The following is a 22,102-nucleotide window of genomic DNA, read 5'->3' as shown; positions in this document are numbered from 1 at the left end:
TGTGCGTGTGGGAGAGAAATCGTTTTTGGTCACACACTCTCCCTCCCTCTTTCTCTCTCCTCCCCTCTCTCGCTGCATCAGTAGTCTAGTGTAGGATTCAGATGCACAATATCTGGTCACACCTCGCTGAGCAGATTGTTAAAGAGTAGAGAGCAAGCACTGTACAGCAGGCAACCGTCAAGGAATTAAGCGTCCTGCACAGAAGAAAAACACACATGCTCAAAAACACACTGTGAATACATAAACGCACATGCGCCATAGCATATACATACAAATATGTAGCATTCAGGCATGCACAACAATTATACAAGATACATACGAGAATTAAAAAGCAGAACGTACACAAGAATTAGAAATATTTTAATTTTGAATAATATTTTAACATACATTTTATTTACATTTAATTTAAAATGTATTAATATGTTTAATTATGCAATTTTATACATATTTTTAATGAATTATTAACTGAACTTTTAACCTAAAACATGTAAAAAAACTGAATTTGTAGAAACTCTGTCTCTGACGATCATAACAAAACATTGCAGCGCACTTCAGTCCACAAACATTCACATGCCATGCTTCTGAGTTGACTTTTGCCACACTTCGGCTTCTTGTCAATAGAATGTCTTATCTCTGATGCCAGTCAAAGATAGCCAATAATAATCCATTCACAATATTCCTTCTGGGAGAGGGAGCATTCTGGGATATGTTTGCCTCTCTGATCCCAAGGAATTCTCCAAATTTAGAAACAATCAGAATTGTCCCATCCCAAGGAAACATAATTTCCTGATGGAAAGCCCAACTTTGTCAAATTGGATGGAGCCAGTAAGTCTCAATGCCAGTTTGACCGCACACATACACACCTATTTTTACCATTTCACTTTTGCTCCAGATCAGTACATCTCACGAGATCAGGCACCAAAGGTAATGTTTTTGAGGACATGATGTTTTAATAAGGTTAAAGGAGTCGTTCACTTTAAAATGAAAATTAACCCATGATTTACTCACCCTCAAGCCATCCTAGGTGTATATGTATATACTTTCTTCTTTCAGACGAATACAATCTGAGTTATATTAATAAACACCCTGACGCTTCTGAGCTTTATAATGTCAGTGCATTGCAACCATCAGTTTGAAGCTCACAAAAAGTGCATCCATATATCATAAACGGACTCCACACAGCTCCGGTGGGTTAATAAAGGCCTTCTGAAGCAAAGCAATGAGTTTGTGTAAGAAAAATATTCATATTTAAAACTTTGTAAACTAAAATAACTAGCTTCCAGCCAAATGACCATACACAACTTATGACGTCAGAAGTACGCCGCATTACTTGCATAGGCGCAAGTAGACTGCATATGGCCATTTGGCCGGAAGATAGTTATTTTACTTTATAAAGTTTTAAATATGAATATTTTTCACCTTGTTGAATCAATGCCACGTAGAATTAAGGCAGTTCTGAAGGCGAAAGGGGGTCAAACACAGTATTAGTTTGGTGTTCCTAATAATCCTTTAGGTGAGTGTATATTACGATGTTATGATAAACTATATGCCTTTCTTCATTGACGTTCAAAAGCGTTTCAAAGGAGACTGATTTTTAGAAGGCAGCTGTCTGACTCTGAGACGGCAAACGGGAACATGGTTTGTGTAACATTAGCAACTAGGGGTGTAACAATATATCGTGTCACAATATATCGCAATACAAAAATGCAACAATATGTATTGTGGATAGTGACAATATATATTGTGTATAGTTCACCCAAACTAAAAATTACTGTTTGAGAAAAAAATTAAGTTTACAGAGTTTCAGTGTTGAATATAATGTATAATAATGCAATGGGGGAATATTTGTGGGTCCTTATAATGCCAAATGTCTGATGTTACCAGTAAAAAGTGGCCTACATTATTTTAAATATATCTAGTCAGTGAGAGAGTGCAAGCATATTCGTCTAAAATAATTTTAGCTTCAGAATCATGACTATTATTCTGGTGTCACTATTGTCCTGTGCATTGGGTTACAAGCCGCAGCCTATTAATTTACACCCACAAATGTAATAAAATTTAGCATTTTAATCAACAGTACATTTTTTGTCATCCTTTTATCATAAGTCTTAAAGTATCGCAATAATATCGTATTGTGAGTTCAGTATCATGTTATGTATAGAACCGTGACATGAGTGTATCGTTACACCCCTATTAGCAACACATTATTAGCTTTTTGATAACGTAGTCAAGCCAAAGGCTAATCATATTAATTACCGTTTTGTGTCCGACGATGTAGAGAGCCATACATAAAATGCATTACCATTCAGATACATTGACTTGTAGACGAGCCTGTATGAGTGAGTGGAGGCGGGGATCATCCGCATATATTAAATGAACCAAGGGTGTAGTGTTACATTCAAGCTATTTTAAGACATGAATAAATAAAAAAAATCACAGGAAAAAACATTTAAATATGTCATTTTGGTGATCAAAGATGAGTTTTAAGAGATAAAATGATCGACTACAGAGGGTCTTTAAATATTTGGTAACAATTGTAATGGACGTATTACACTGAGCATCACAAAAGGATACAAGGATGTTACATAAGGATCCCCTATGCTCTGACTCCATATTGTTCTGTCTGACTGCCTGAGCTGCACTCTGACTAGACTATATAAGGTGGACAGGGTTCCTCCTCCTGACCCTGTGTGCTTTATGTTCACCCACCCCCCAGCATCCGGAGGAGCGCACAAAGGCTGCCTCTGATTGAGATAAGTACCTTTGTCTCCAGGGAACAATGAATCCTAACAGGCTGCATTAAAGCTAAAAGACACAACTTGCCTTTAATGTGCAGTTTTCCTTCCTAGGCTGTCCAGCTAACGGATGGATGTGGATCTGAATTGATCGCACACACAGCCAGATATATCTCTAGATTTCATGATTCCTGTAAATCCAATATTGAGTTTCCCATAGAGTCGCAAAGTTACTAACTAAATAGAACACGTCAAATCAGTCACTTTTGAATATCCGAGACGGTTAGGATGCTGCCTAATATGTATGCAGCTTACTAGGTTATGGAACAGTAATAATGTATGTCAATATTTCTGTAAGCAGCCAAGTGAATTAAAACAGCACCTGGCTATCATATGCAGAGAACATTCATTTATCAGAGCAGATAAATGGAGATTTCCTATGGGACTTAAAAAGCAGACGCTCACAAACACACAAACATGCCAGTTCAAAGCGAGAATCTATTGCAGGACTGTGTGCGTGTATGCTTCATATTTTCATATTCATTTGACTCATGCAAACGGTAAACTAGCACCTAGTGGGATATCAGCTAGCAGCAGGGAGAAATTTTTAGCAACCCATTAGTAAGTCCATGCGCACATGGGCCTATTTGAAGGAGGTGTTCGCTAGCGTGTGTGTGGGTGTTTTAGCAACTGTATGCATGCATGAATGATTAATGGCTCTGTGGGCATATGTGTTTGAATCGTTTTAAAAGTTGTCCATTTCAAATATGATATACGGCCTATACACTTATTTTCGTAATGCCTGTACAACTGGGTGGATGTTGCATTATATGCAGTTCCAACAAGATGCAAAGAGGTTGCAGTGACCTATATGTAACTCACACACACACTGGGGAACAATAAATCTCCAACTGTATTTGAAGTAATTTGCCAATAAAGGCCCATTCACATCAAGGACAATAATAACAAAGTTTTAAAAATTGTGGTTTCACTTTATTTTGATGGTCCCTTTAACACATTCTGTTGACTATAAGTAACGTTGCACTTACATGTCAACTAACTCTCATTAGAGTGTTAGTAGAGTATTAGTAGACTGGTAGGGTTAGAATAACCAGAAACATGTAGTTGCAAAGTTACTTATAGTCAGTAAAATGTCTGTTGGGGAGCATCAAAATAAAGAATTAGCAGATATTGAGCAGAGAGTCTACTAATACTCTAATGAGAGTTAGTTGACATGGAGTTGCAAAGTTACTTATAGTCAACAGAATGTTCAAAAGCGACCATAAAAATAAAGTGTAATCTACACCACAACTAAAACGATGACGACACAGAAGTACGATATTGTCAGAATCACTTTTAGAACTTTTTTTTCCCAGCTAATGAATGATAAAAACACCCATCAGAATCCATCCTGCTTGAAAGAGCTTGAGCATTTTAAGTGGCAGGCAACACAACTGCAGCTGTTTACAATAAACAGATTATTCCTGCATGATGGTGTGAACGCTAATATAGCTATCGTTATTGGTGTGAACGGGCCTCAAGAGTTCATTGAGCGTGTTGAACACACTGAGAAAAAGAGGGCCGCAGGAGAGTGTAACATATTGGGTTTGGATCAGCAGTGGTTGCTGACATGCAGGCAGATTATAACGGATCAATGTGCACATGTTTAATGCATCAAGTCCTGTCTACCCAAGGGGCAAAACACAGTGAAATTACAATGAACTTGTAATGGTACAATGCGAAAATAGAGTCAAAGCTTCATGGGTGAGCAGAGACGGGGGAAGAAACAAAAAAAGAAACCGTGAACCTTGCACAGAGGAAGTTCAACCCTACCCTATCTCGCTGGCCCCTAACTCTGAACAATACTAGCCTACTGAGAAACAATACAGGGGAAGGGTCTACAGGACACAGTGTGTTCACCCTAGTTGCCCAGTGTAGCGTTTTACAGTTCTCAATGATATTTTTATCTCCAACACTGTTTTTTTAAATGGTTATTTTTTAAGAGCGACACTTATACACAGACTATGGGAGACATACTGGCATTGAAATTGTTTCAATGTGTCAAATTTTTAGCTAGATTAGAAACAATATACCACGGCACACAATCAAATCTTGGAACTCGTATGATATAAGTGGGACAAAGCTTTTCATGATAACTATAAGAATGGACATCCAGCTATTAAAAAAATTGGCTTCTGCTGCCACCTTGTGGGATAGAATAGAAGCTACGGCTTAAAGTTTAAATGACTGCTTCAAGTTGATTTCTAACAATAAAAAGCTGTTATATAAGAAAGCGTGTGATGATATTTTTTATTTGTTGCCAAATTTTTTCATATAGACAATAAAGAGACATGTATTTTAAACTACTGTAAATATTTTGTTTTTATTGTGAAGCTCTCAAAACTACGTTTTATTGTTTGTGATCTTATTAAATGTTTTTATTTTATTCATTTTTGTATAAAGCATAGTAGGCTATTTGAAGTCTACTGTGGCGCGCGCCAAGGAGTTTTAGAACATGCACGTGCTTGTCAGTTTGTTTGAAAAATAACCGTCGGTCGTGTCATCGTCCTACATCAAATATAGTCTAGTATTTTACAGTCATTGCAATGTTACTAAGCCTACATTTAAATTTCGTCGAGTGGCGATAAATATGTGACTTTTGCAGTTTAGTGTTTGTTTATAGCGAAATTGTTAGTTTAAAACAAGAACTACGACTATTAACGTTACCTGTTTCCGCTTAAATATCACACAACTAAGAGAACAGTAAGTTATACTGAAAATGACTGGAAGCAGCGACATTCATGAAAATTAGATCACATGTGTAAAGTGTGTGTACCTGGACCGTTTAAGTACCTGCTCAAAAACGAGTGCAGACTACAAACCTTGCCTTAGTGGACAACTCTGCAGCACAGCCACAGACTGCTGCTGGTAAGTGTTACACTTTATCCGATTTTTTTTAAGAGTCTTATAAACTTTTTATTATTAGTACTATTTCTTTTTTTTTAATTCAATGCCACAAGAACAAGGTTTTACTGTACATAATCACATTATCACATTATTAACATTAGCTGCCAGAAAAAAAAAAAAACAAACATTTATTTCAGTAGGCTATAATTTAAAGTCATTTATAAAATGTGAAAAAATATGGTTTGCAAAAAGCCCATTTCTTTTATGAAATTTTCCTGATAAAATAACTGTATAACATGTTCTTTACATTCCAAATTATCATTCAGAAAATAAAAAAGCACATCAAATGTATCTACACTCCAGTTTTCTATTCATATCGATTTATAAAACTTTACAAAATAATACTGTGTAGATACAATAATAATTATTAAAAAAAAAAACAGATGCAAAATACTTTTCTTGTCCACAAAATTTGTATGAAATATTGAGTTTAAATCTTTCCAAAACGTGCGTAACAGGACAAATTCTATGAAGAATGTCTTAAGACAGTTCCTTAATTTTGTTATTGATATAAAACTTAGTTTCCATCCCATGCAAGAGATATTATCAAATAAAGAAGAGCAAACAATCATGCTGCAGGAAAATACACATCATTTCTTATAACCTTATTGCTACATTGATTTTTTTTTTTTTTTTTTTTTATATCAACATTATCGATGCAAATATTTCCAGAAAGATTATCCATGTTGATTTCCACTGAACTAGTTCTTTAAAAGTAACACCACACTCTTTGGAATTGCATCAAGAACAATAGCAAGAACAAGTCTCTTGGTTTAACCGGTAACTGAAATAAATTCAGTATATGATATTCAGTAGGCGATGACAATATCCATTGGAATTAACCAATACCTTACTAAAATATCCCCTTCACTGTACCAGAATAGTAATTTGTTTTTAAATAGTATGTCTTTGTTATTCCATAAATAATTGTGTGGTGAGAAATATACCAATTTCTATGCTAGCAGGGCTTGTCTGTAAAAACTGGCCAATTTAACAGGGATTTTGTCAACAGAAAACGACTAATTAAATTTCCTCAAAAATTGGCTTCAAATGTAACTGACTCCTTTGTTTTTCATTTTTACAAACTACTACACCGAGATATGTTAAATATTCTCTATTTAGAGGAACAATTTTTATTATTTTAGATTTATCTGAATTCATTTTAAGGCCTGAAACAGCAGTGAATGCGTCAATATGTCTAGTGTTTTCTGAGTGAGCAGGAACTTACCTACAACTGTTACGAACATCCCATCTCAGAACAAACTCTTGAATTAGCCAATGAATGTGCTTTCATTTACCATGAACAACGTCAAAAAGCATAGAGCAAAGGCCAATATTAAGCGACAATACAATTTGACAACACATTTGACTCTCATATCACTATTAGCATTAATTAATCCACCTGTTTGTGATTACCATCAACAGGCTGACACATGACAACCATATATATATATATATTTATTTATATATTTTAGTCACTAAGATAGATGGAGTAAATAATACAATTATTAAGCCAACTACAAACCACCGTAAATACTCAAAGCAATATAAAATGCTTTGACTATTTACGGTGGTTTGTAGTTGGCTTAATAATTTTTATTTACTCCATCTATCTTTGTGACTAAATCTTTCAAATGCTGAATATTGCTTTTAAACTGCAAGTGAATAAATTATATCAGGGTGCATTTGATTTAATAATCTGTTGATGTGAGATATAGAAATAATCCGAAATGTTGTTTAAATATGCAAATAAATTGCTATCTAATGAAATATGTGCCAATTTGCATACATTTCCAGAACAGAAATATGAACTCTTTATAAAACCATGTTGAAAATTATTTCATTTTGTTAACATATTCAAGGTAAAGATTTTTACAGAGAGTCTTTTGGATATCTCTTTTTATCACTTCATACCAGATGTATCAACAGCCAGAAAAAAATTCTCCATGTTTTTAGGGAGAACATTTAATATAAACTAGGCTATACGAAAAAGCAAACCCCTCAGTAAAAACCTTCATAATACAGATAGCAATAAAACTGGAAAGTTTGATGTAAGTGCAACTGAAGTGGAGATTTCTGAAAAAAAATTATAATAATTGTTTTTAAGAAAAGGGCCTTTAAAAATTTGTACTGCATCTAAAATCTACAGACAAGTTCTGGAAGCAGAACAGCCCAAAACCTCAAAGTTACCCAGTGCATGAAAAAACAATGGTTTTGCCTTAAGTGTCTTGCCTATGAAAATACTCAGACCAGTTTCTAGACAAATCACATCTTTTGGAAGTCCTGATCACGTCCTCACAAAAAACTCAAGAACTAAATATTTGATTGATCCAAACAAAATTACAATAAGAAATGTACAATGTACACTTATAAAATAAGAAGTGGGCTCACTTTTTTCTGTGGGCTACTGGACTTACTAGGGCTTCTTCTCCTTGTTTTATGAGAAATCTAGTAAAATAATCTAATCTACCACAATGTATGAGTCGATGCCTATATAGTAAACCTTAAAAACCATTCAAAATGACAGATTTTGATCATATATCATATAAAGTTATTTTCTGACCTAGTTTTATTGACATTTTTTTCTTTCTGTTTCAAAAATAAGAAAAGGGAATGAAGAGGGTGTTGATTTTTGTGAAGATATTTTATTGTCTTAAAAAATTATTTAAAAAAATCCAACATAAAAAAATACAATAAACATTAATTGACATAAAAAATACAATAAACATTCTACAGGCAAGTTCAACTTTCCCATTGCTACAAAATATCATCATCATGTGCAAAAATATTAGTTTAGAAAATAGAAAGTTGTAGTGTAAAAAAACAAATTGGAAAATTCAAAAAGTATTAATCAAGTCTAATAAGTTAACAAATCATTTTGAGAACTAGGCCTATAGTGCATGTGCATTTTTGAGAGTGATGCATGGCTTACACATTTCAGATTACAAACGTCTCAGCCACGTCCGTGTCTTTGCAGCATTTTAGTTTGTCCATGTTCAGGCAGAGCTTCTCTAGGTACCTCTGGAGCTCCAGGAGGTACAGGTAGTTGGAGGTAACGGGGAAGGCAGTTTCTTCTTTGTGCACTGGGGTCTCGGGGTTGGGCAGGGGGCATCCCTGTGAGATGGCCAGTCCCTCCAACGTGCTCAGGAGAGTTTCCAAGTCCACCTGGACCTGCTGTAGGTGCTGGGCTGGAGGCACTCGCAGCCTCAACTGCAGGTAGCTCAAGTGAACGAAAATAGAAGTGAGACCATCAATGGGGGTGTCAATGTCAGGACCAAAATCAATCTCTGGAGATATCTGGAAGTGCTGTGGAGACAGATTGAGATTGATGAATACGTTTAATTACCCACTGTGTCCAAGGGAAGTCACACCCTTGTCATATAAATTTCAATAAATAATTACATTTCATTTTCTTGTATATGTACAATGACAGTACAGAGCTTGACTTGAATTTTCCATTGTGCAAGTTAGTTTCTTTGTCCACAAAAGACAAAGTTACAGCTAGTTTGTTATCATATGCTCCCAAAATGAAATGATAAAATCAAGTTGAATTGAATGCCAAAAATAAAGCCCAATAAAGAAAGAAATTATTTTCTACTCATTGAATTACTGCTCTAATTTGCCATTGCCATTCAAAAAATAGATTAATAAAACTATGAATTTACATTGCTTCATTGAATATTAATCATAGAATATTATGTTTTAAATGGCTGAGAATTAAAACTCAAAAATAAAAAAAAAGCTTTAAGTCAAGCTACATGCTCCTGTTCCAATGATAGTTCACCCCAAAATAACTTGAGTGTCATCATTTACTCACCCTTATGCTATTCCAAACTTGTATGACTTTCTTTCTATTGTGGAACACAAGAGAAATTTGTCTCAGAAAGGAACTGCAAACTTAGTCATTGGTGGCCCACGTTTTATTGACCCCAACATGCTGAAAAATCTTCGGTAACACTTTATTTTACAGTGTCCTTGTTACATATGTTACATGTACTTACCATAGTAATAACGGTAAATTATGCATAAGTACATGCAACTAACCCTCAACCAAATCCTAATCCTACCCTATCCCTATAGTTAATTAATATTACTCAGTACTTAAATATATAATTACACTGTAACAATGACACATTAAAATAAAGTGTAACCAAATCTTTTTTTGTGTTCCACAGAAAAAAGAAAGGTTACAAGGATAAAGGTTTGGAGCGACACGAAGGTGATTAAATCTCTGCAGAACATTTACCTCATCCTTGATTTTTTTAATTCTGCTGATGGTGGTTCGGGCCATGATTCGTATCCTGTCTTCTGTAGCTGTGGGTCGGCTGATGCTAATGGCCACCAGAGCTGCCATTGAGAGGCAAAAGATCAGGGAAGAATGCATCTTTCTGCAAAACAACAAATCATATGTCACGTTTAATTGTATGCAGTGTTAGAGTATTCAAATGTCTAAAATAAACTTGTTTACATATATAAAAAACTTTTAAAAACAATATGGTTACCCTGTTTAGGACAGTAAATAATGAATTAAATTGTTACAAGAATTAATATTTTATCAGTTTCATTGACATAAAGGTCATATTTGGATGTGCTGTCTGTGTGAATGAGTGAGTGCTTACCTCTGGTGTGTTGATGTGCATATTGAGAAACTCAAGCAGGACTCTCCCTTTTATAGCTGTGGATGATTGACTCATTGCCCCTGTGAATCACCCTGCGCCGGTCTGGTCTGGTTTGCCATAGTTTTGAAGCCTGTATAGAAGACACCGTCCACTCGTTCTGGTCCGAGACATCGCACCCAGGGGATCCAGGTAAGGGCACTTCCAGTAAAGGATACTTCCAGTACAGGACACTTCCAGTAAAGTGTCCATGTTGTTCTCTAAACAGAAGTTTCCACCCAAATATTTGTCTCTGTAAGTTTAATATATAACCAGTAAACAAAATAATCTATAATTTAAAACTTCAGCTGCATTTATCATGGTTTAAAGTCATTTATTGTAAAACGGTTGCATGGAAATAATGTTTTTATATTATAGACTTTGTCGTGAACTACTTTTATACAAGGGGGAAAAGAACTTGAAGGAAAAAGTACAACATTTAACTGCAATTTCAACTTAATATTATCTGCTTCTGAAGGACTTTTGAGTGTACTGTAAGTAAGTCACTAAATTATTTATTGTGATGCACGATAATGACCACAAACATGAGAAACTGAAAAGGAAAATCTCTTCTTTTGTTTCTCTTGGTATTTATGTAAAAGTGTTGTTACAAGGCCTACTTAAAAAAAAACATGCAGTACTGTACATCAAATTAAAATGCAGTGTTTGAGGAAAAACTAGGTCTTGTGAATTCCTTGTGTTGTAACCTAGGACAATAAGAAAGGCTGTATCCATGACTTGCTGCCTTGCCTGCCTGCCGATCAATGACTTTGCAGGCAGCATTTGCTTAGGTACCTACTGAAACTGATTTCTGACAGGATTCTGAGAGAGCTTTGGTGATGACTAAGCCAATATTTAATTACAATCTAATTTAATTGTTTAAAAATATTCACTTTACTCATCAACCGCAACTTTCCATTTTTATTTTAACTGTCACAGAATCAAACGCACAGGATAGTGGATATCTATGCTGCCTTCAGAAATCGATCATGGTATCTTTATAGTAGAAAGGATGTGATACAATCACAGGATTCGGACGTACCTTGTTTACTTCCTACCTCCATATGCCGTCTGTGGAGGCAGCATTTTTCAGCATTCAGAAAAAATCTCAGACAAGAATTCAGATTCAAGATTCAAATCATTAAACAAGGCGAAGATAATATAGCTGGTTTGCGTTGGGCATATTACAAATCAAAACTACAAATTATTCGGCACATTGTCACCTGTTAAATGTATCAATGTTTTTTTTTTGTGGACATGATGTTGGTCAGAATGTGCTGTTTGTGACTCTATATCATTTCATAAATACTTCATGACTTGGTTTAAAAAGATTCATGTTTATTAATTAGTGAGTGTTTGTATCACTACTTTTGAGCTAGCATGATTGCAAAGGTCTCATGGCCAGTAGAGTTTTTCTTTTTCTTTTTGGATCTTCTGGGTGTAAGGCAAAAGCTGACAAAGCTTTTTATGAATTCTCTGGCTGAAACTGGATTGCTGGCTGGAATGGTCTTACATTCCTTTAATACTCTGAACTGTGTGTTCGTGCTCATGCGTGTTTCCTGTCTCTCGTCTGTCTGAATACTTTTACTTGTGTTTGAATGAGTGTATGTGTGTGTGTGTCAGTGATGTAATTCCCGAAGGCTTTCAGTGTAAGTTCCTGGAAATTATGTGCTTTGGATTTCATTGGTTTCGCATTGCTTCAGCTGAATGTTGGTTGAAAGTTGTTTTACTTTTCTAGAGATGAGCAAAGACTTGACGGTGGATATACAGCCGAATAGAATACCGTGTAGTTGCAATCTGAACTTTCTTAATCTAAAGGTAGTGTATGTGCTGATAGTCGCAGATGGCAGTTCTGTATGACACAATTGAATAATGAGTGTACTGTCTTACATATAGCCTATGTTACACACCCAGTAAATTGTATGTAGTATTTGAAATTGTATAGCCTATTTTGTTGTTACTGTAAAAGTAGATAGTTAAAAGTAGATTCAACAGTTTGTTTGTTAATTTAATGCTGATTTAGTGTTCTGACAGAAGCAAACCTGAAGTAAACTTGTTAACTTTGGTAACCCAATGAAACTACTGTTTTCTTCCCTTTGTTGGCATATTTTTTTTTTTTTATATATTTTGTAATTTACAATTTGTAAAAGTTCAAGATACTTCATCAATATTTTTTATTTGTTTTCACGGAAAAGAAATACTATTATACAGTTTTAATTCATACTTCTGTTAAACGAAGAAATAATGTAGTCATATTTTAGGACCAACATGGACCAAAAGTCACACAAGTCCAGTTTTGATTCTATGGGCTCTTAATGCGACTAGTCGGGACCCTGTGTGATTCAGCCGGTAATCTCCTACAGAAAACAGTGACATGTCAGTTTTTTTTGCCAAACAAAAGGCTTTGGGTCAGTCCCAGCACTCTTACCGTAAACCCTAATTGGTTTTGTTTGTCGCAATATACTTATTTTCTATTCAGATATAAATTTTCTTTTCCATCTACAGAGTTACATGTCAACTGTTTTGTCTTTTTAGCTTTGTTACTGAGCAAATAATTTAATACGTTAAAGGTAATTCATGTTTTAATTACAAACTCATTGGCACACCCACTCAGACTCACACATAAACGCATACCATGTGCTTTTAGAGACTGTGTGTGTGATAACGAGGAATTAAGATCCAGCTCTGATCTTTTGTTTTCACTTACCGGTAGTCCATTTGGCCTCTTCATGCTCAGACACTGTCGGTTTGATCACACATTATCACGCTACATTGAGATCCAGTAATGTGTGAGAGATGGAAGCAACGGATGTGATACACTTTTTTTGGACCTGAAATACAGAATGTTGTGTACATGGACATATAAGCGTTACCGATTAAACATAAAACAAATGAATTATTGTGTCTCATGATCTTAAACATTTTGATTTGTGCAAAAAAAAAATTGTGGTTGGTTTTGTAGACAAATGTGCCTACATATTGATTCACTTACAAAACAAACAGTTTACGCGCATGTTCAACTCTGGCTGACATTTGACATCACTGAGTGACTGATGGTAATAAAGTGTTCTTCCCGTAAACGGACAGTTCATTAAACCTCTTCTTGTTTTTGTTTTTTTCTTTTGAATTTTAATGTGACGCATATTCACTTCCTGTCCTTTTCCCCAATTTACTGTCAGAGGTAAGAGTTTAATCCCAGATATCCAAATCCGACTGCAGTTCAGGAGGCTGACACAGATTTATAGCATCATTCATAAAAGCCTGAGGATTTGAATCATTTGTCACAGCTTCCTTTGGTCATCATTACTGTGCAAATAAACCGTCAAGAACATGAGCCAGCAAAAACAGTGGGAAAATACAGCAATTTCCTGTATTTAATAGTCTGGTAGATATGCTTTAATGAGGTGAAATAGAAGAAAATGGAATCATTAGAAAGGTATTCATATAAAATCCACTGGTGCATGTTTCCTACTCCTTGGGTGTTTTCTACAACAGCAAGTGTTCATTATGTCATTGAGGTGAGGACAAATGGTGGAATAATTCATGAGAATGTTACATTTGGTTTTTATTAAATCATGTGGTCTTGTGGATCATGTGAGAGTCTGTTTATGGGGTTGGTCTGATTCTGCTCAGTCATATTGGATACGATTATCCTATGACTTGCACTTTGTCCAGGATTTCCATCTGTTTATGATTAAGTGATTGACACAGAGAAATATTTCTACGTAATTTCAAAAATCTGTGCCCAGCACTAATCGTTCAGACTGGATTTTGTCCCAACCAAACTTTTCAAAACCGTTCTGCTTGGGGTGGAGGGGTGAAGGATGGTCTTATCTGGAAATCATGTGCTGCACAAAGGCAGGATATGTAAAACTCTCCAAATATGGACAACCATGATATGGCATGAAGGATGCAACCTGTTATGAACAGCAAATAATAATCACAGTGAAACTGGTTTTATTAAAGTGCCCCTATTATGGTTTTTCGAATATTCCCTTTCATGCAGTGTGTTATATAGCTGTTTGTGAATGTAAACTTTATGCAAAGTTGTAAAATCGATAAATGAAGTTATTGTCTCACAAGAAATCGACTCTGAACCGCCCAAACAAGTCGTTTGTAATTCGAATCCCACTGCGTTAAGGTTCTACGTCACTAGAAAATACATTTGCATAATGCCCGCCTACGTTGTACGTTGTCCGTCCGCGAACAACTTGTCCCGCCTTCAAACACGTCATTTTACCGATGACTGGTTCAGAGCAGGATTCGAAAAACACTTGCTTTGGAAAGATGGGTCAGTACCCAGTTTATTTGGACCAGCTTGCTTCTCAGAATCACAATGAATAATTATTGATGTATAATTTTTTTACGGAGTGTTCAAAATAGGTAGTTTTGTGTTAGCTTAAGTTTCCGGCTAACTGGCTAACTCACGTTATTACATCTTACTGAAATAGTTTTGGAAATCAGCTGTGGCTACTATTCCCTAAAACTGTATCTATTAATGCAGATTGTCTGTCGTTCTTACTACTTTGAGTAAAGATCAGTCATTCACGTTAGCGCTCGGCTAACTTATGCGCTGTTATTGATACAGTTCCCGCATGTGCACCGCAATAAATTAGAAATATAGTTAGATGATGGACATACACTTGTTAATACTGATGGTGAGGAATTACATTTGCAACATCTCATAATGCACCTCAAACTGAGTAATGTATCACTGAGAAATGTCCTGCTCAGGTCATCCTTGCGATGGAGGTTCGGGTTGAATAACTAGCTCTTCCAATGTTTCATCATCTGACTCACGCTCGAATTTGATATGGTAAAATGAACGCCATTGTTACTGTCTTTACAGTGTGTTCAATTGCTGAGGACTGAGGAAGTCTCCTGAACTGAAGTTTAGTTAGGGTGATATGTTTAGCTTCCAACAAGCACAGTGGGCCAATCGCAACAAACTGGGCCATCTGGCCAATCAGAGAAGAGCAGAGAAAGGAGGGATTTAGAGAGACCCATTCATCTGACCAGTCGTTTGAGAATCATTGAAAAAAATGTGGTGATGTGCATGCAATGTATATTATGAGAAAATGTAATTGTTTTTTGACCTTTGATGCATGCAAAGCTGTTGTAGGAGACCTCCAAAACAAGATTAGGAACCTTTAAAATAGTATAATAGGGGCACTTTTATTCCAAATGCATTCTTTTTCACAAAGTAGTTGAGTGCTAAACACAGGCTCATAGTTTGATTGCATGTACTGATTTCATCAAGTGTGGTCACCTCCATAGCATTTGAAAAATATCACTGCATTGCACTGCTCCAGAAAAGCTCATGAATAGGTCAGCAAATATACAAATTGTATATTTGTTGCCATGCTATTTGTTTTGGCAGACTGTGTTTGTCTATTAATAGAACTAATAATAGAACTGAGCCTGAGAGCTATGGAAAGTGCTGTACAAGTAAAATGTATTTAAATAAATAGAAATGGAATCAAAGTCAACTCTATATTCTTAGATCAAACTATATATATATATATATTTTTTTTTTACCTTGTTCTTTGATTATTTGAGCAAAAAAGCTGAGTGTATTTCAGCCATTTGTTTCATTTTAAAAAACTCTTTTTGATAGGCAAAACCTCACTGTTTGATGAGAAGAGAAATTATTATAACTTAGAGGATAAAAAAATAAGCACTCCCTCAACTCTTGCAGTCTGTTTCTCTTGAACTGAGTGAAAGCGCACTGCTCAATTTGACCTGTAGGAGGTTTCACTGAGTCAGGTTTCAAATGCAAGAAAGAAACCAGAAGATCAGGTTAAATACAAATGAGTCAAGAGAAGGGGAGGGAATAGTTGAACAGTTAGAAAGGATATTCCCTTATAAAAAAGAAAATGTAAATTGAATTGTCCAATATGTACTCAATGCTTCTCCATTTTTGTTCATAAGAAGCAGGATATAAGAGTGCAGTTATGCAGTGTGCAGTTATATAAGCATAACAGTTATGAGTGCAAAATTCCATATTGTACAGTATTTGATCAGCGTTCCACTTTCTACTTGCAACCTTTGCATCACGTTTATTCATTTATTTCATTCAAGTCCACTCAGCTAGAGAGAGATACGCATGCAGGAAAGATTCACACAACACTGAAATACACCAAACATCAATATTTTAATTGCAACTTTTGGTTACATTTAACACCTTTCTAACAAAATACCATTAATTAGGAATAATTAAATAACTGATTAAATTAAAACCTTTATTAGCAAATTCAAAACTCCTAACAAAGTCTACAATAGTGGCTTCATTAGGTCCGTTACAACATGGAGACCCAAAAAAGTGGTTCCACAACAGTGGAGCACTGCTCTATTTCCCAAGGCTAAATGGTGACACAAATTGTGTGCCATGTTTTTGGATCATAATTCAAATGGACTAACCCCATCTCCAATATGAGGGTCACACTGTCATTAGTATAGGAAGGATTGTACGTTTATTAAAAAAAGGAAAAGAAACAAGAAATACTTTGAATAATAAGATTCTCCAAGTTCTCAATTTGATGTAATATCATAAACCTTATCTTTACAAAAAAATTTCTCTGATTCCACTCTCCTGCAAAACAGAGACTTGATACATATATTTATTAAATCTTTATTTGGGTGAGCCTCATTTAAACAGTCTGTCAAGCATATGGTCTCCCTTTTTGTAAAGTGCATGATCTCCAAGAGAAGAACGGAAACAATAGAAAGGCCTGCGGACAGTAGAGTCACGTGGCCAAAGCACTCAGCTGGTGTCCCAGTGAATGGGCAGGAAGTTATGGGGATAAATGCTCTTGGCAAAAAATAAATGTCAGATTTTTTTTTTTTTTTTTTTTGCATAGACCCACAAACAATAAAATGCAACTGAAAAAACAATACATATGTAATAAATTGTATATATTAATGTACTGTTTAAGAAACTAGTGCAGTATTGACCAATATTGATGGAATGGTCCTTTTTTATTAGACTTTTTGAGATGGATCTTTTAAGAAATAAAACAGGCCTTATAGTTTGAATTGATTTCTTACATCTTGCAATTTCTACACATTAATATAATCTTACTTAGCCATATCAGTTACTCCGGCCAACAAGTGAAAGTTAAGATCTGGTTGTTTTCAGATTGAAGTTGCTAAATGCATCACAGTTCATCTTGTGCGACACATTAGTGGCGAGGGCTTTACCTTAATTTCTGCACAGATGTAGGTTCTGTTTCAGTTCTCCTTCACCTACTGTGTTTTTTTGTTTATTTGATACAGGATTTTGGTTTATTTTAGGAAGTCGAATTATACTAAAACGTACATGGTCTGTAAATCTTCCACAGCAAAGTGTGTTGTTGAATCTACGCAAAATACTGTACCATGATGGCTATGGCTGGATTAGAAATGCTTAGCTTTTAAATGCTTTTAATGCTGCTCAATTACACAGAATGAGCACCATTACTTGACTGTTTCTTGCGCTCTTTGATTGTGTTCTATCCAGCCTAAATTGCCAAAAATGTTTGTTTCTGTGGATCGGTTGTTGCGTTTATGACGTGCAGCCTAAACTTCACGCGTCACAGGTTAGTCCACTTAAACCAACTACACGCATAGTGTAAGAACCCCATTCCTGCAGTCCATATTTGCGCAAGTTCAAGTATAATTTCACCTGTGAAAATCTGCCAAAATGCACCCCGAAACCGTCATGTGTCAGATGTGAAACGCCCTTTCATCCGATCCTTTCTATAGCACTGTATCTCAGCACTGTATTCTGCGTCTTATTTGTTACCGGGCCAAAGATGGTTGGGGTCCAGCGGAGTAGATGACGTAGGCATCCGTTAGGCTTATCCCACTAAATGCGTCATATGTGTAAAAGTGTCGCGCTCCCATGCGCGCTCTCCTCCCTTTTCTGATTGCGCCTTTGCCACAGTTCTGTTTAACGACTTTAGTGGGGGATTTTGTCGCCCAAATCAAATCTAATGGGCCTTTATCCAATCATTTTAACCTGTGTTTATCTCCATGTTCACATTGTGTGTAAATGACCATCACTGAGAAATGAAACACTACATACGTGCATATGGAGAAACGCAAAGACAAACGTACTGGCATGGCTGATGTAGTGTAAGGGCTTTGCCTTAATTTCTGCACAGATGTAGGTTCTGTTTCAGTTCTCCTTCACCTACTGTGTTTTTTGGTTTATTTGATACAGGGTTTTGGTTTATTTTAGATAAGTCAAATTATATTAAAACGTACAAGGTCTGTAAATCTTCCACAGCCAAATGAGTTGTTGAATCTATGCAAAATAATGTTGGTTATGGCTGGTTTAGAAATGCTTAGCTTTTAAATGTGAATAGATTTTTGAGTTGTTTATGCAAAAAGGGCAGTTTTTTCAGTAATCTGGCGTTTGATGTAAATTTTGAGAGCTTGATATATCTGTTAAGATGATGTGGTCCTCTGCAGATACTTTTTGGGGTAAGGGCTTCCTGGCTACTGGTTCAAGGAACAGCAAGCCCAGACCGCAAAAAGACCTGAAAAGGACAAGACAGGGACCTGGAAATCAGCTTCGTATATCTGAACAGAGAAAGGGAGAGAGGGAAAGGGAGGGAGAGAGAATGAAATGTAAATGTCAGCCTTCTTTCATTAAGAAAATATTTCTTAAAAACAATAATGAACACACACATATTTATCCGTCTCAAATAGGTTAACAATTTGAAACCAGGAAAGGCTTTAATTTAAACTACTACAATTGCACAATGTAAATGATTAAATTACACAGAATGAGCACCATTACTTGACTGTTTCTTGCGCTCTTTGATTGTGTTCTATCCAGCCTAAATTGCCAAAAATGTTTGTTTCTGTGGATCGGTTGTTGCGTTTATGACGTGCAGCCTAAACTTCACGCGTCACAGGTTAGTCCACTTAAACCAACTACACTCCTCGTTCTCGCGCATAGTGTAAGAACCCCATTCCTGCAGCCCATATTTGTGCAAGTTCAAGTATAATTTCACCTGTGAAAATCTGCCAAAATGCACCCCGAAACCGTCATGTGTCAGATGTGAAACGCCCTTTCATCCGATCCTTTCTATAGCATTGTATCTCAGCATTGTATTCTGCGTCTTATTTGTTACCGGGCCAAAGATGGTTGGGGTCCAGCGGAGTAGATGACGTAGGCATCCGTTAGGCTTACCTCACTAAATGCGTCATATGTGTAAAAGTGTCGCGCTCCCATGCGCGCTCTCCTCCCTTTTCTGATTGCGCCTTTGCCACAGTTCTGTTTAACGACTTTAGTGGGGGGTTTTTTTGTCGCCCAAATCAACCACCAAAATCTAATGGGCCTTTATCCAATCATTTTTAAACCGTGTTTATCTCCATATTCACATTGTGTGTAAATGACCGACCATCACTGAGAAATGAAACACTACATACGTGCATATGGAGAAACGCAAAGACAAACGTACTGGCATGGCTGATGTGGTGTATTCGGGCTGATTGAAGGAGGCGTGTTAATTAAACGGTTGCTGTCCGTTGTGCTGAACGGGCTGCTCTCCACGGTGCTGAAACCCACCCGCCGCGGTGAACGCCCTGTGCTGCACACACCCACAGTTTGTGGAAGAGATGGGGAAAGAAGGGGGTTTCGTCACACCGATGATACAAACACAGGTGCTTGTAATCTGAAACATAAAATGTAACTTATTCAAATATGACTTTCCACAAGAGAATACTGAAATCACTTTTTTTTTTTTTTTTGATTGGGTGTCTTTCAATACCCCTCTTTCTCTGTGTGTATAAGTGTAGTTGTTTTAGGGGTGTGAGCATGTGTGTAATATTTCTCTTTTATTGCGAGGGTGTTCGCTTCCCATGCATTCAATGGTTACATTTAATCAAGTATGTTGCACAAAACAGGAATGTTTATAATACAATCCTTATAGTACTTGTTGCTAATGCTTTTGCGCTACCCTAGTCGGTTTGGTGTAGTACCGGACGAAAATCATGTTCGTGTTTATGGAAGTGGATATGACTGACTAATTATTTCAGTTCTATAGCCTACATGCCACTGTCCCACACCTTTAGCTGTTTTATAAAGCACATAAAAGCACTTACGAATCGGGCGGTTAACATATTGTGTGTTTGCGTTGTATTTTCCTATGCATACTCGCAGGCGCCTGTTCCACACCACATTCAGTCACGAGTCAGCATTTGAAAAACGCAATTAAATAATTGGAAGCAATTTCAGACGATTTCAAGCAAAGATAAGTCAGCACTACGAAATGATGCACGTTTCAACAGTTGTAATAGCTCTAAATGGTTTTTAAAAGCGCGCAAAGGGACGCAGGGCGAAGCACGCGCGTTATAGCTCATTTATAGGCGCTTATAACCCGCTCCATAGAAACCATCTGAAACAGGGTGTTTTCTGCATGTGTTGAGTTTACAGATGAAGACAGAACATGTATCAGACTGTCTTTTAGAAAGTCAGAAATACATTACCAATGCTTCTACTAAGCCCCATTAAAGGGGACGACACAAGGCAACGCGGATTCGTGAGCGTTAAAAGAAAATACATGTCAGACTTACCGTGTGAGCGATGCTTCAAGGAAGACGAGATCTTTTTTTTTTCTTTTTGTAATAATAATTCCAATAGATTCGAATGTGCTCCACTCACATTGATCTTTAATGTTTTCAAATTACACTCTGATGTTTTAATACATTTTAAACTAATCCATTTTGTCCTTTCCGCGTTTCTGGAAAATACTGCAAAATCTAATGGAAGCGCTCAATTCCTCCAGTCTGCTGTTGACCTGCATTGACGTCATTGCGTCATTAGGTTTCCCCTGGAAACACAGGCGTTCCAAAAATAGTAACACATTAATTCAACTCTGGCTGAGGGTTGGCGCAAGCGACTATTTGTATCAATCCATAATATTCTGATTCGCTCCCTCCCCCTACATTGTCTTCTTCTTTTTATTACGTTTCCTCTTTTCTTCTTCAGAGAGTGTAAAGCTCGCAAGGACGAGTGGCGCACGAGCAGGTACGACTTTACGACTATTTTAAGGAGCGGGCAAGGTTACATAAATATCAAAGTGAGGGACAGAGCAGAGGAGAGTTGTTCCCCGGGTTGGTTTATTCCCGCCCGCAATCAAAAAATGGTAGTAAGAGCAGAAACAGCGCCACGAGGACAAAAATAGAAAGTGCCGAGCGCGAGCAGTCATCTGTCTGGAGAGCTCGTGAGTCCTCGCGTGTTTAGTGGGGAGCTCTACCAAAGAAAGCTTACAAAAAAGAAGAAATAGTGCCTCTGTCGTAGTTGTTTTAAGTGCTACATGCATATGTACATGCTGCTAACAAACACTTGATTTGGAAATATTTATCGGGTTTGCAATGGTTTGCAGCCATAACCATTACATTCTTCTCCATAGCAGCGACCGATAGGCAGCCATAGGGTGAAGTAAAGCAGCCATTCATTCATTCATTCATTCATTCATTCACCCATTCAGCTCCAATGTAACGCATATTTGATGATATCGATGTGGATTCACATGAAACCGGAAATAAAATCTTTTTTTAATTTTTATTTTTTTAATGAATGACCGAAACCTAGTAGGCAGCACGTGAGCGCTATGTGCTGCACTACGACCAAAAAACGCCTACATCAACCATGTGCTCCGCACGAAGCATTAATTAATTAATGAAATGCATCGGCCACTCCCTTTATGAAATGGTATCCTTCACTGTGTCTACGTGTTGATGCTCACAGAA

General features: G+C 36.5%; 1 protein-coding gene and 1 long non-coding RNA gene across 3 annotated transcripts; both read right to left on the bottom strand.

Moving 5' to 3' along the window:
• Positions 1-8,342: 8,342 nt before the first annotated feature.
• lepb (leptin b) lies at positions 8,343-10,413 on the bottom strand. 2 transcript variants are annotated; one of them, XM_084110772.1, is made up of 3 exons: positions 10,322-10,413; positions 9,949-10,090; positions 8,343-9,008 (listed from the first exon to the last, which is right to left on the bottom strand). In XM_084110772.1, the coding sequence occupies exons 2-3, from the start codon at positions 10,084-10,086 to the stop codon at positions 8,640-8,642; spliced, it is 507 nt and encodes a 168-aa protein (XP_083966898.1). In that variant the 5' UTR covers positions 10,087-10,090; positions 10,322-10,413; the 3' UTR covers positions 8,343-8,639. The 2 variants fall into 2 exon arrangements, with proteins under 2 accessions (XP_083966898.1, XP_083966899.1); XM_084110773.1 differs by lacking the exon at positions 10,322-10,413 and adding an exon at positions 9,520-9,553 and having other exon boundaries at positions 9,949-10,087.
• Positions 10,414-16,500: 6,087 nt separating this feature from the next.
• On the bottom strand, positions 16,501-21,152 carry LOC311080823. Its single transcript, XR_014605724.1, has 3 exons — positions 20,924-21,152; positions 19,810-20,022; positions 16,501-18,922 (listed from the first exon to the last, which is right to left on the bottom strand). It is a non-coding gene; the product is annotated as an uncharacterized lncRNA (long non-coding RNA).
• Positions 21,153-22,102: the final 950 nt, after the last annotated feature.

The sequence above is a fragment of the Abramis brama genome (assembly GCF_963993115.1).
Source record: "Abramis brama genome assembly, chromosome: 4".
NCBI classification, from domain to species: domain Eukaryota; kingdom Metazoa; phylum Chordata; class Actinopteri; order Cypriniformes; family Leuciscidae; genus Abramis; species Abramis brama.
This window is presented reverse-complemented; position numbering and strand designations above follow the sequence as displayed.

What these genes read in the sequence shown, in the direction of transcription:
- lepb (XM_084110772.1), bottom strand. Translation starts at nt 10,086, where the DNA reads ATGCATTCTTCCCTGATCTTTTGCCTCTCAATGGCAGCTCTGGTGGCC. An exon ending in TTAAAAAAATCAAGGATGAG is followed by an intron (nt 9,009 to 9,948) that starts GTAAATGTTCTG and finishes CTGTCTCCACAG; the next exon opens with CACTTCCAGATATCTCCAGA.